The sequence below is a fragment of the Caretta caretta genome, chromosome 9 (assembly GCF_965140235.1).
Source record: "Caretta caretta isolate rCarCar2 chromosome 9, rCarCar1.hap1, whole genome shotgun sequence".
In the NCBI taxonomy this organism is placed as follows: domain Eukaryota; kingdom Metazoa; phylum Chordata; order Testudines; family Cheloniidae; genus Caretta; species Caretta caretta.
The window spans coordinates 11,435,956-11,450,421 of record NC_134214.1 but is presented as its reverse complement, the minus strand read 5'-3'; the positions used below and the strand labels follow the sequence as shown (position 1 = coordinate 11,450,421).

General features: G+C 42.6%; 1 protein-coding gene across 3 annotated transcripts in view; it reads right to left on the bottom strand.

Annotated features, from left to right (window-relative positions):
* Positions 1 to 14,466, bottom strand: part of PEX5L (peroxisomal biogenesis factor 5 like) — a 178,064-nt gene that overhangs the window by 36,714 nt on the left and 126,884 nt on the right. For all 3 annotated transcript variants that reach the window (XM_048864343.2, XM_048864344.2, XM_048864345.2), the window contains one exon: positions 3,762 to 3,857. In XM_048864343.2, the coding sequence (XP_048720300.1) occupies positions 3,762 to 3,857 (96 nt within the window). The remainder of the gene's footprint in view (positions 1 to 3,761; positions 3,858 to 14,466) is intronic.

Below are 14,466 nucleotides of genomic sequence, written 5' to 3'. Positions count from 1 at the left end.
CCCCGCTCACTACATTTCCCCTCCCTGAGTGACTCACTCTCCCCCACGCTCACTCACTTTTACTGGGCTGGGAAAGGGGGTTGGGGTGTGGGAGGGCTTTAACTGGGGTGTGGGCTCCAGGATGGGGCCAGAAATGAGGGGTTCAGGGTGCGAGAGAGGGCTCTAGGCTGGGGCAAGGAGTTGAGGTGTGGGAAGGGGTGAGGGGTCTGGGCTGGGGGTGCTGGCTCTGGGGTGGGGCCAGGGATGAGGGTTTTGGGGTGCAGGAGGAAGTGTGGGGTGCAGGCTCCGGGGGGAGTTTGGGCTGGGGAGGTGGGATGAGGGGTTCAGGGTGTGGGATGGAGCTCTGGGCTGAGGCAGGGGGTTGGGGTGCAGGGGGGGGTGCGGGCTCTGGGGTGTGGCTGGGGATGAAGGATTTGGGGTGCAGGAGGGTGCTCCGGGTTGTGGGGGGGGAACTCAGGGATGGGGCATGGGGTTGGGGCTTGGGCCGTGGGCTTACCTCGAGTGGCTTCCGGTCAGTGGCGCAGCATGGGGGCTAAGGCAGGATGCCTGTCTGTCCTGGCACCATGCTGCACGTGCTCCGGAAGCAGCCAGCAGGTCTGGGTCCTAGGCAGGGGGGCCAGGAGGCTCCATGCGCCACTCTTGCCCACATGCTCTGCCCCCCTGCCAACTCCCATTGGCCGGGAGTACAGAGCTGGTGTTCGGGGCAGGGGCAGCACGCAGGGACCCCCAGTCTAGGAGCTGGACCTGCTGGCTGCATCTGGGGCGCAGCACAGTGTCAGCTAGGACAGGTAGGGACTAGTCTGCCTTAGCACCACTGACCGGACTTTTAATGGCCTGGTTGGCAGTGCTGACCAGAGCTGCCAGGGTCCCTTTTCAATCGGGTGTTCTGGCTGAAAACCAGACACCTGGTCACCCTAATGGAAGGCTTCAGTTTCAGGTTTTTGCCCTGGACCCCCAAAAACCTCTGTGTGATTCTGCAAATACAGATGTGTGGATCCCAACCATCATCTTGTAGTCATGAGTACCAAAATTATCCTTTTCTAGAGGGAAAAACACAGGCAGCTAATCAGGTTTTTTAAAAGCAAACATTTGGTACAGTACTTGAAAGTTGTGAAAACATAAGGTGTTCTCTTGACTCTTTCTCTTTCTGTGCACATACAAATAACAAATGGATAAGGCAGCAATCAAATCTAATTTCCAGAGAGACAGAAAATGTAGCCAAACCTGCAAGCACCCAAGCCTGCAAGCACCCAAGTTACTGCAAGTGTATCCCTAACATCTCTATAAAGGTAATTCACTCCAATCTTTTATTATCTAAAGATTCTCTGAGGGCATGATTCTCTTTAAGCCTCTTTAAGAAGAAATTACAGCACAGACCTAATTTCACCGGAAGGTTGGACAACTGGAGATGATTCCCAAGGTGAACCCTGGGTAGGAGATGGTTTGGCATCTTCACTCTCTGGATTATTAATTAAATCCTTTTCACAAAGATAAGATCCTGAAATTTGCTTTCTCTCCATGATCAGTTCTGTAACTAATCTTACCATTTCAAGCTTTCTCACTGGAAAGGTATTATAGAAACACCAAGAGCATAAAAAATGAATTTTTGGACAGTGTCTAGCTTCGCCCTATAAATGTGCTAATTTTTCTGAGCTGGGCTGGAAAATGATTCTCAACCACTCTAGCTTCCTTATTGCTTTGTTCTGGCCAGAATGGCAATTCAACCTTTTAAAAAAAATCTTCAGAGGAAAATGTACCTTGTAAGGTCCTGAAGCATATTTTCCTTTACATTTTAAAAATGTGGTACAACTTGGTATATTAAACAGAAAAAGTTACTTTGCCAGTTTTACAGTTAAAGAATCTTTTAATTAGATTCCCTTTTAAAAACTGTTTTCCAGAATACATTAAGGCATTTTAATAATCTGTCCTTGTTGCCTCAGAATGACCTTGTTAATATGCAGGCACCTTTTACAATAATATTCCTCTCCGTACCTTGTAAACTACTTCAGTAGTGTCTTGCAATTTATTTGCCTCAGTCCATTGCTCTTGGTCTTTATGCTGCATCCCACCATGCTTAGCTTCTACCAGTTGCAAGAGCAGTGCCGCTGTTAGCCGGGACACTGACTTTACAACAGTGACTTTAACACTGATGGCATCCCTGAGAACTCTATCACCCAATTCCATGCGCCTGACTCCCACCTTGTGCTCATGAAGTGACTGAAAATACAGAGAGAATTTTGAGCAAGGGAGGTTTGAAAGCACCTCTTGCACGATGCGGAACGCATGGAAAACCTTTCATGCATCACCAGCAGTTCTTAATAAACAATCTTGGATCAGGCATAAACAGTCAATGCTTTTAGAGGGTAAAAGAGAAATGCATTCAGTGTATGGTCTGTAGAACTGAACTCTAGTTAATTCCTTCTGTTTATCTAGCCTTGTAAACTGAGGCAAAAATTTTTCCTATATGCATTAAAACACTGTGGAACAAATTGCCATATCTTATTATAAACAATAAACAGCACCAATGAAATGTATCTGATGTATTAGGAGCTCCATTGGTAGTTAGAGACCAGGCTCAGCCATAAGGCCTGATTCTGTTCTCACATAAACCAATGTAAACCCAGAATAACTCCACTGAAGTCACTGGAATTACACAGGCATAAGACTGGCGTGAGAGCAGAATTGGGACCTATATGGTAACATTTAGATCTGGATCCAAACATCCCCAAAGTTCAGATGTGTTTGCAGAGGAGGTGATTTCAGTCTCTGGAAGCTTGTTTCATAGCCAGACTTCCTCAACCAAGATCACTTATCTGTGGCTCTCACATATTTCATCCTGGGCTTTGTCCCAGGGGAATGATGGATCATGGCTGTAGGGGTTTGAAGGGCTGTTGAGGGACCCTGTGGAGAGGTTTAAAGCTTAGGAATCAATGATGCCATCCAAATCATTTTTGGTTCATATTATAAAACACATGTCATTTGGTAAAGAGCTGTCTTTGTCCAACAAGGCTCAGGACTGCATTAATCAGAAGTGTTCCAAGTCAGCACTGGAAAGGCAAAGATGTTAAAGGACAGGATTGAGGTGCATTGAAGAAACTTGCACATCACTTGGCTGCAGTTTTCCGGACTGAAGCCATTAGTAAAACCACCATGGAGAAAACAGAGAATCCTCTATATGTTAAAGTGCAATCACTTATTTTTATTAACTTGCTTTAGTACAGGGTTACTGTTGTAAGTACATATAATTACGCATTCAGTGTCTAGCAGCAAGCTATCCTTCTGTACAGAGATGGCTCTGAACAAACTCCACCAGATTTGAACCCTGGATCTGGTCTAGGTTAGGATGTGAATTCATAGCACAGACCTGCCTATAATGGACTGAACATGCACGCAAGTTGCAAATACTCAATCCCTGGGAAAAATTTGCATTTAATTTTCATACTCACAAGCTTAGAAATGTTTAAATTCACGGGAGTTTTTCTTGCTCATTATGGAGAGAGACAATCTGGATTGTGAGTTTTGATTCAGGCCCATCTCCACATACAGCTAAGCTTTTATTTTCCCAAGACAGATAATGGTACTTTAAATGAGTAATTTCATGAAAGGCATCTCTCCTCTGCCTTGAGTAATTGAATTCTAAGGTGTTCCTTTAATTGTGCTACGGATTTAATTTGGAATGCTTTGGCCCATTACAGGAACAGTTTTGTTTCATAGGTGAATGTCAGCCTTATGCCAAGATACAGCAGAAAATAAAATGATACCTCAACAGCTGCCTTTGCTCTTTCAAATTCCTCCTCCAAGGAGTGATTTCTGGAGAGGAATGAACCTCCCCAACGCTGCTCTTTGGTCGATCGTGCCTTAAAGAAATAAAGAATAAATAAGAAAGGATGACATGCTTTGTCACAAACTTTCAAGTTCCTTCTCTTTCTTTCTTCACTAGTGCTGAAAGTGACCTTCATCTGGTGCAATGCTGTATGTTTCCCTATGTGAATCCCCACCAACTCCGGACACAGCTTTAGCAGTGTCCACTGCTTCAGTGGAGAAAAGTAACTTGTCATTCCCTAGAGTTTCCCTTTCACTCGGGATTTAGACATGATGAACAATCCCAGTTTTGATTGTGAAAGTAGATCGAAAATAGTCCCTTGAAGCTTCAGAGGAAATGAAGTTCAGAATGGTTAAAAAGACTGTGCAACATTAAAATCTTGTGCCTTGAATAAGCTATCTTCACATCTCCCCTCTCCTTCCCCCCTCCTCGCCCCAGTTCATTTTGCTTCATTCTGCAAGACAGAAATTTAGCTGCTGGAATTCCTAATAAGGAGAGCTGTCTCACAGATACCATTTCACTTTTGAATGGACTGTATTCAACATGATTAATACTTTGTTTAAATAGTTGAAAGTTTGTTTGAGAACTGGATCCCGTACAGTTCAGCCTCTATTACCTGAACCCCTTGTATTATCACTCAAAACTCCCTACAGGGTCACATTCTCTGGGGCCTGTTAATTACACTTACAATCCCCTTGATTGTCTGAAACTTCATTTTCTGAATTTATCATGTAATCTCACTGTAGTCATTTCTGTAAATTACAATCTACTTGAAGAGACATTTAACTGAATTTGCAAAAAGAAAAGGAGTACTTGTGGCACCTTAGAGACGGTTAGTCTCTAAGGTGCCACAAGTACTCCTTTTCTTTTTGTGAATACAGACTAACACAGCTGTTACTCTGTTAACTGAATTTGCATTTTATTTATTTTCAAATAGACGTTAATTTAAAAGAGACAAGGTGGATGATATATTATCTTTTATATGATCCAATAAACACTATTACCTGCCCCATATTGTCTCTTTAATATCCTGGGACCGACATGGCTACAACACCACTGCATACATTTTTTAAGAGACCCAAAATACACAGTACATCCCTGCCTCTGTGTGTAAGTCTTTTACAATGAAAAATCAGTGCTTGAGAGGTCTGAGTTGTAAATATATGTGGAGAGAACTTTCCTTATGATGATAAAAGGATGTGGGATTGGTTGGCACACAGGAAATGCATGGGACAGATATACAAACCTCACAATCTGCACAATTTTCTCACTCTTATCTAAGGTTTCAGAGGAACAGCCGTGTTAGTCTGTATTCGCAAAAAGAAAAGGAGTACTTGTGGCACCTTAGAGACTAACGAATTTATTTGAGCATGAGCTTTCGTGAGCTACAGCTCACTTCATCAGATGTTTACCGTGGAAACTGCAGTAGACTTTATATACACACAGAGAATATGAAACAATACCTCCTCCCACCCCACTGTCCTGCTGGTAATAGCTTATCTAAAGTGATCAACAGGTGGGCCATTTCCAGCACAAATCCAGGTTTTCTCACCCTCCACCCCCCACACAAATTCACTCTCCTGCTGGTGCTAGCCCATCCAAAGTGACAACTCTTTGCATAATCAAGTCGGGCTATTTCCTGCATAGATCAAGGTTTTCTCACATCCCCCCCACCCCCATACACACACAAACTCACTCTCCTGCTGGTAATAGCTCATCTAAACTGACCACTCTCCAAGTTTAAATCCAAGTTAAACCAGAACATCTGGGGGGGGGGGTAGGAAAAAACAAGAAGAAACAGGCTACCTTGCATAATGACTTAGCCACTCCCAGTCTCTATTTAAGCCTAAATTAATAGTATCCAATTTGCAAATGAATTCCAATTCAGCAGTTTCTCGCTGGAGTCTGGATTTGAAGTTTTTTTGTTTTAAGATAGCGACCTTCATGTCTGTGATTGCGTGACCAGAGAGATTGAAGTGTTCTCCGACTGGTTTAGACAGGCCAGTCCTTGCCTACAGACAGCCCCGCAATCTGAAGCAAATACTCACCAACAACCACATACCACACAACAGAACCACTAACCCAGGAACTTATCCTTGCAACAAAGCCCGTTGCCAATTGTGCCCACATATCTATTCAGGGGACACCATCACAGGGCCTAATAACATCAGCCACACTATCAGAGGCTCGTTCACCTGCACATCCACCAATGTGATATATGCCATCATGTGCCAGCAATGCCCCTCTGCCATGTACATCGGTCAAACTGGACAGTCTCTACGTAAAAGAATAAATGGACACAAATCAGATGTCAAGAATTATAACATTCATAAACCAGTCGGAGAACACTTCAATCTCTCTGGTCACGCAATCACAGACATGAAGGTCGCTATCTTAAAACAAAAAAACTTCAAATCCAGACTCCAGCGAGAAACTGCTGAATTGGAATTCATTTGCAAATTGGATACTATTAATTTAGGCTTAAATAGAGACTGGGAGTGGCTAAGTCATTATGCAAGGTAGCCTGTTTCTTCTTGTTTTTTCCTACCCCCCCCCCCAGATGTTCTGGTTTAACTTGGATTTAAACTTGGAGAGTGGTCAGTTTAGATGAGCTATTACCAGCAGGAGAGTGAGTTTGTGTGTGTATGGGGGTGGGGGGGATGTGAGAAAACCTTGATCTATGCAGGAAATAGCCCGACTTGATTATGCAAAGAGTTGTCACTTTGGATGGGCTAGCACCAGCAGGAGAGTGAATTTGTGTGGGGGGTGGAGGGTGAGAAAACCTGGATTTGTGCTGGAAATGGCCCACCTGTTGATCACTTTAGATAAGCTATTACCAGCAGGACAGTGGGGTGGGAGGAGGTATTGTTTCATATTCTCTGTGTGTATATAAAGTCTACTGCAGTTTCCACGGTAAACATCTGATGAAGTGAGCTGTAGCTCACGAAAGCTCATGCTCAAATAAATTCGTTAGTCTCTAAGGTGCCACAAGTACTCCTTTTCTTTTTACTCTTATCTAAGTGATTCAGAATGGGCAGAAGAGGATTTTTAGACAGTTCTTGGGATTTGGGTGGGGACTGCAAAGAGAGCAGGGAGCCATCTTGAAAAGGAAAAGTGTGAGAGTTAGGCTATAGAGGGAGTATTTGGCTGCTATTTTGTTTGCTTCTACTATTGTTCTTTCACAATGGAGGTGCATTTAATTGACTATCCTCTGCAGGAGAAAGTTGTACCTGTTTTTTCTGCACTTGCTGTATCTATCTGTCAGGCTGTGTCCTTAGGTTTAGGATCACTAATACAAATACCTCATTTGTATTGATTTTCTCTAAGCCTTGAGTACCTTGAAGACTTCAGTTATAATCAGAGATGACTCTGAAATGCAGGGCCCAGACCTAAATCCATGTCTATGCTTTCCTAAAGGCTGGAGGAATGAGCTCTGGGGTGTTCTTCCAGCTCTATAGATAATGGACCTGAGTCACCAATGTGTGAAACTGGAGGAATGCAATGGTGAATTGGGTTCAGTGACCAGTCATGGATTTTTGCATCCAGATGTGAACTTTCCCAAAGTTGGGGAGATGTGGGGGAGTTTGAATTGTAGGATTAGGTTTGGGGTATCTTTAATCTCAACATCCTGTCCCATGTTTTATGTTCAACAGATACAATCTCTATTGCCTGAGCATCCTGCATACTTTAATTTTCCTCTTCATTGTTCTTCCCCTGAAGACCCTTTCCACTAGACCTGCCTACAGCATATGCTACCCTAATTTTAAGTAGATTATTCTTTGTGTGTTTTAACAACATATTAGAAAACATAACTCCTTCTTTGTCTCTACTTGCACATTCCAGAGCTTGGTTTACCATTATTACCTAGACTGAGCTGAAGGAATGGATAGTTCTTTTGACATCCCTAGCACACGCTTCTCTCCAATCTATCCCACTGGAAGCACATTAGTTATGTCCCTCTACTATTTATGCTTTTGTACAAAAGGCACAGTGCAAAGAAGTATGTTAATTCACTGCAAGGAAAACCACATGGTGACTCTAGCCTTGCCAAATAGAAATTGCTCTCTAACTCCGCTAATCCCTTACCTCCACACTTGTCTAAGGTTAAGACTCATTAGCTATTTGTCTGCACATGGTCCCAACTGCATTAATTTACATCATTATATTTCTGATGGTTGTACATGGTGATATTCAATTACAATGAACCAAATTCATCCCTGGTGTAACTTCACTCCTTTGAAATTCAGGTTTGAACCTGACATGATGTGTTGTATCAGCAAGTGCTGTAATGGGCAGTGTTGTGATGAAGTAATCTAATATTCAGAAGTATACCTATAAGCAAATGTACAGAATTCATCTCCAGGAGAAGCAGCACTTTGCAGTATTCTTAATGCACAGTCTCAGTACATAAATATTTTTTTCTTTTTGGGGAAGGATACTGACAAAGGGTCAGATTCTAATCTTATGTTTGGAATGTTTCTTTGCCTCCCTTAAATCTATTCCTGCGCTTGTGATTACATGTTCAGAGGGATTTTTTTAAAAAAACTGGAATCATGACATGAATTTGAGATTCCAGTCTGGTCCAACTGTGTGTATATTCTTCACATGTCTTTGTGCCGGTGAGGTTAGTTTACTGCAGTGAAATCTGTATTGGCTACCGAATATTGAACCAACGCCTGCTGTTAGTGCAGAACAAGATGGCACAATTGCTGTGGGCAGCAGGGATTCTGCCTAACTGCTGTTTCATGCTCTGCGCTGGATGACTTTGACATCTGGATTGAGTTTAAGATTTAGCTGACAATGACCAGATACCTGCTGGGGGTTGTAGTCCTCTCCCCATTATCCTCTATGGTGACCCATGACTGGGCTGGGATCTCAATGGCTGCTGCAGTATTAAGATTAGGACCCAGGACATCTGGCTTCTGCTTCCGCTTTTAGCACGAACCTCCTATGTTGAGCTAGTTGGAAAATCTTATTGTTTTTTCCAGAAATTTCCAAACCTGCATTTCATTAGTGATGGGGAGAAAGGGACCAGGAATGGAGAGCTGGCAGACATACCAAGGAGCAGAGTTCTCCTGTGGCTTTCTCTAACAGGGGAATGGGCATACTGGAGAAGTGGCCAGTGGGTCTTCACACAATGTGGTCAATAAAGTCAGTACTCTATGTTGGGAGGCAGGTGCAATAGCTGCCCACTATCGACTACCTTCTGGGGTAGAACGTCTTATTTCTCTGTACCAATCATTTTGTGCACACTTTTCTGCACTCGCTCTCTGTTTACACGGGGTATGTGCTGTTGGTGAGAGGAATAAATAATAGACTAATTTTGTGGTCTCTGTTCAAAGTAATGGGCCTGTTCCAGGCCTGGTGTAACTTTCTTGATCTCATTAGAGTTACTGGCACACCAAATATGGATCCACCTGGCCCATTTTTCTTACTGGTACATACCAGACCACCTTATTCAGTCCCTGACAAACATTCTAAATAGTGATGCACAGGACTCCTGATGTGAATTGTGAGTTATAAATGTTTTAGGCTTAATTCTGATCTCCCTTAAGTCAGTGTAAATCAGTAGTAATTCCAATGAGGGCCACGAAATTCCAACAGTAAAAGTGGTGTGATGTCAGAATCAGGCCCAATTTCCAAGACTGGGCACTTATGTAAGGGTCTTGCTAGTCAGTCTTTGGATGAGTAAATCGGCACATAGAGAGCTCCAATATCCAATGTTTAGGGCAGGAGAGGCCAAAGTTTGAAAATTGAGTTTATTGGGTTATTGAATAAGTAGACTATGTACCATTTGAAATTAAATATATTAAAAATATTCTGTTTGCAGTTCTCATCATTGAGGAGAAAACTAAATTGTAAAAAGACCAAATTCTGTAGAACATTTCCAGGCAGATAAATTCACAAGTGGGAATCTGCTAAGGTAGCTGGCACTAAAAACAGCTTGGCGCTACAGAGCTTCAAAAGCTAAAATTGGGTAGCATATGACAGGAGTAGAATACTGAGAAGGAAGAAGTCGACAAACGATAACTGCCTCAATGTTGTTGTGTATTCTGACCTTCAGATACATTAAAAAAACTCAATAAACCCCCCCAAAATGTGCCATTGTAACTTATATTAACAATGTTCTGTTAATTGAAATTCTGCTATATGCAGGACTTTCTGTTTGTAAAGAAAATGGAGTAACTACCTAAATAACTTCAAGCGCAGAAAACACAAGCCATTCTTTTAGAAACCCTCTGCTCCACACTGGGGACAGAAGCTAGTATGCTTTGGAACTGTCAGAGATGGACAGTGAAGTGCATTAAGGTGATTCTCTCAGGAGCTGAAGATGGCGAACAGTAGCAAATTTGACAAGTTAAAACCTCCAGTGTGTGGCTGGACAATGTTGCATATGCATGGGGTGACCTTTAATATGAAGGTCAAGATCTGTGGTGGATCAAGATTGGCAAGTGTATCATCTGGTAAAAGCCACAATAAGATTTATTTTACCACAAGAGTATTCAGACCTTTGTGATGGGAGAGGGCCAGGGCTGTTAGGGGACCTGCAAGGAGGTAGAGAACTTTTCACCTACTGGTGGCAACCTGACCCATGTTGGCACTGACTGAAACTAATTTATGTTTGGTGGACTCAGTCCAGTTCTTTGTAGAACACATCACATATGTTTGCATCACATATGCAGAAACTGACATAGTGCACATCTTGTCAGTGTCAACTGAGAAACTCAGGACTGAATGTGCAGTGTCCTGCATGGAGCTTGGAGGATGAGCACTGGTTGCAGGAGGGAAATTTGGAGGAGGCAGCAGTATGCCTGTGTGTGAGCGCATGGCTTGACTATTACCTCCAGTTGCAGCATCTGTAAATAGTTCTCTTAATAAACAGCCAATCTAGTTTTACAAGCATGGAGTCCTTTCATGTTATTACCCAGCACATGGGACATGAAACAGAATGGGCCATGGAGATTAAACTACTCTGAGTGGTCCCTCCACGGTCACTTTGGTGCTATAATAAAGTATTGGAGCTCTTAATTGTTTCAGAAAAAGAGCAGCCACAGAAGGGACTAAAATTCCTTTCCACAATATCTTCTTTTATTGGGGATAATTTTCCACATGTGAATATGATGAGGCTTTTTGCAACACTTGTGGAAATATGCTTTGTAACAAAGCTCCAAGGCTGTCACTGGCCATCAGTTCAGTAATGTTTCTTGACCACACTAGAGTATGACTCAGAAGACGAAAAAATTTCCACTTACCAGGAATAATAAACACAGGGCATCAGGTCAGCAACTCGAGCCTTATTTCTCTTTTAAGTTGGCAAAGTCAATTCAACCTTTTCTTATTTTGATGTTACAGCCATTTTACTTTTATGGAAACTAGTCTAACTGAACACGTGCAGCATAAAAAATGGAGTTTTTTTGCTTCTGCAGGTACTCTGCTTGAAGATTAATAGGAAACAGATGCAAAACCACAGACACTGTAAACTAAATTTGCAACTGTTCTTACAGAATGCCACTCATTACAAATTCTGTGAATGTCTGCCAGGGTACACATAAGCTTCCTGCCAGTGAGACCTGCTAAACTGAAGAATACTCTCCTAAAAGAGGGCGTGGAAGCACATAAAGCTAGACTGGCCAAAGCAGTAGACAACATACCATGCAGGGAAATGAACTACACAACCTAGCAGGTCTTCTCTATCGCTAACATGTCAATCTATTGTATAAAATATAAAGAAGCGGAAGGTGTCATTCTATTAGAATTAGTGCTAAGGTAAACAGGAGAATAATTTCAGATTTTGCAGTTAGGTGAAAATTAGTAAGGAAAAGAAGGATCATCTGGTGAGTAAAGCACAGAATGGGTGACAGGAGAACAGGGTTCTATTTTCTGCTTTGCCACATATGTCTTGTGTGACCTGGGACAAGTCACTCAGTGGCTCTGTGTCTCATCTGTGAAATGCAGATATTAATACCCACCTGACATGGGTGTTGCAAAGCATTTTGAGATCCCGGGATAAAAGGTGCTAAATAAGGGGAAATTATTGCTATTAACTGTATTATCTGTGTCCTTGAACCCCCACCCATGCTCTGACCTGGATAGAATAGTGAAATTGTGCAGTTGAGAGCTCAAAAACCAGCAAATGCCAAATGAAGGTTGTACACTCAACCTCTCCTCTGACACATTGCATGTATGCATTACCTAGTATATCTTTTAATTAAGCATTGCCAGAAAGCCCTGTCCAACACATCTTACAACGGGTCCTCCTCCATGGAGGTACAGACCCTAAATTTAGAACTAAGTCCACCATTGCTGAGCTCTTTCTCCAGTACAGCTTATCGTTCCACTGGACAGGCTGCTATACCCATCTGTGGATATGCTAATAAGCACTGAAGTAGGGATTCCCTCTTATATTCCCTAGAAGTTCTTCAGCTATGGAGACTCCAGTTTGGATAGGAGAGTCTGGGAAAAGGAAGCTTTTTAGGATCCTCTTAGCACCTCTTAGTTATCAATAATAATAGGAAGCTAATAGGAAAAGGAAGCTTGAGGGGGCAAAGGAATCATTAGGGGAAGGGGACTTATAGGGCCCAGGAACTAAAGGAGATTAGGGTGAGGGACACTACAGCTATAATGTACAGCAGCAGTCTCTCTCTCTCTCTCTCTCTCTGCACAACAGGGTGTCATGGCCAAATCCTGCCTTCAGCTACAAAGCGCAATCTTCTTGAAATCAAGGGATTACATCTACCCAAATTCTGCCCTCAACTATACCCATGCAACCCCATTACTTTCCAAGCTATTGAATAGGTGGATATAAGGACAGAATTTGATTCTAAGCATCCAGTTTAAAGTAAAAAATCTGTTCACCTGCTCGGTCAACAAATTTCTCACTGTTTTTCATTATTATTAGGTAGAGTGAACTGTATAGGATTCCAGAATGCTGAAAAGCTGAGAACAGAGTATCTAAGTTTGGCTCCTTTTCATGTTTGCTGGGCTGTAAAAGCATCTTCTTACATTAGCTGGGTTAGGAATTGGCTTGTCTGTATGACTTTTGAGACGCTCAGCACTGTATTTAGAAGAATGATTTAGGCTAGAGGTCTGAAGTGTTTCTCTGCACATTGGAATTTTCCATCCTGCTCTTCCCTCTTCTCCTTTGCTTTCATTCTCTCTCTCCATTCTGCTTCTGCACATTCGTTTCTGCTTTAAAAACCAGGTTCATCTGGAATGGGTGTACTGTCTTCAAGGAGCTGCAAAAACTATATACTAGGATCCCAGATTGAATAACGAAGAGATGCTATAAGGATCCTAAAATGAGAATTCCATTTCCTTAAATCATAAACAGTAAGTGAGATGAAATATAAATTAATAGATCCTTGCAGCACACCTACATTTAGTGTTTCTTCAGCAGTAATTTAGTGGGGGACGTAAAGAATATAATTTGCACTGATGTCTTTGAGCAACTCATTGTGGGAGGAGATTCTTGGGGCAGCAGTATGAAGGAGGTAAATGGACTCATTCTTGTGAATGATGTTAGTTACTTTAAATCTGTCTGTTCTGTGGAACAGGACAGGAGCTTTCTTCTTTATACATGACTCAATTCTTTTCTTCCCCCGTATCAGTGAGTTCCCTCATTCTGTCTCTTCCCATTCTCCCAGTCACTTTCATTCTGCTTTTTGACTACTCTTCCAGTCACTTACTTTTCAAATCCTGTACTCTGATTCTCAGGGCCATTAGGCCCTTTCTGCTGCTCCCCACTTCCTTGGAAATGTCAGAGTAGATCCAAACTAAGCTTGCCTACCTGGAGGATGGGTGGTCACAAAGTGAATCATATGAATTACTGGTGATTGTTGTTGTTGTTTGTTTTCACTAGCACCCACAATATGCTAGGCAACCTCCAAACACAGAAGAAGGCTCAGTCCACCTCCAAAGACCTTACAAGATGAAAGGCAAACAGCCAGATGAAGAGTAGGGGAACGGGGCAGAATATATAACCAAAGTAATCCAGGTGGTAATTGGCCTTATTAGGCAATATGTTATAATAACCCTACAGAACACAAATGCTGAGGCAGACCCTCAGCTGGTGTATATTGCCATAGCTCCGCTGAGTTCCACTGAACTCTGACAATTTACACCAGCTGATGATGTGCCCAGCTGTATGCAGTGTTCATGTTTAGCCCTAAGGTCTAAGATTGCCTCTCTCTCTCACTTGACAGGTTTCAGAGTAGCAGTCGTGTTAGTCTGTATCCGCAAAAAGAAAAGGAGGACTTGTGGCGCCTTGAAGACTAACAAATTTATTTGGGCATAAGCTTTCATGAGCTACAGCTCACTTCATCATATGCATGCAGTGGAAAATACAGTAGGGAGATTTATATACACAGAGAACACGAAACAATGAGTGTTACCATACACACTGTAACGAGAGTGATCAGGTAAGGTGAGCTATTACCAGCAGGAAAGCGGGAGGGTGGGAGTGGCGGGGGGGGGGGGAAACCTTTTGTAGTGATGATCAAGGTGGGCCATTTCCAGCAGTTGACAAGAACGTCTGAGGAACAGCGGGGGCGGGGGGGAATAAACATCGGGAAATAGTTTTACTTTGAGTAATAACCCATCCACTCCCAGTCTTTATTCAAGCCTAAGTTAATTGTATCCAGTGT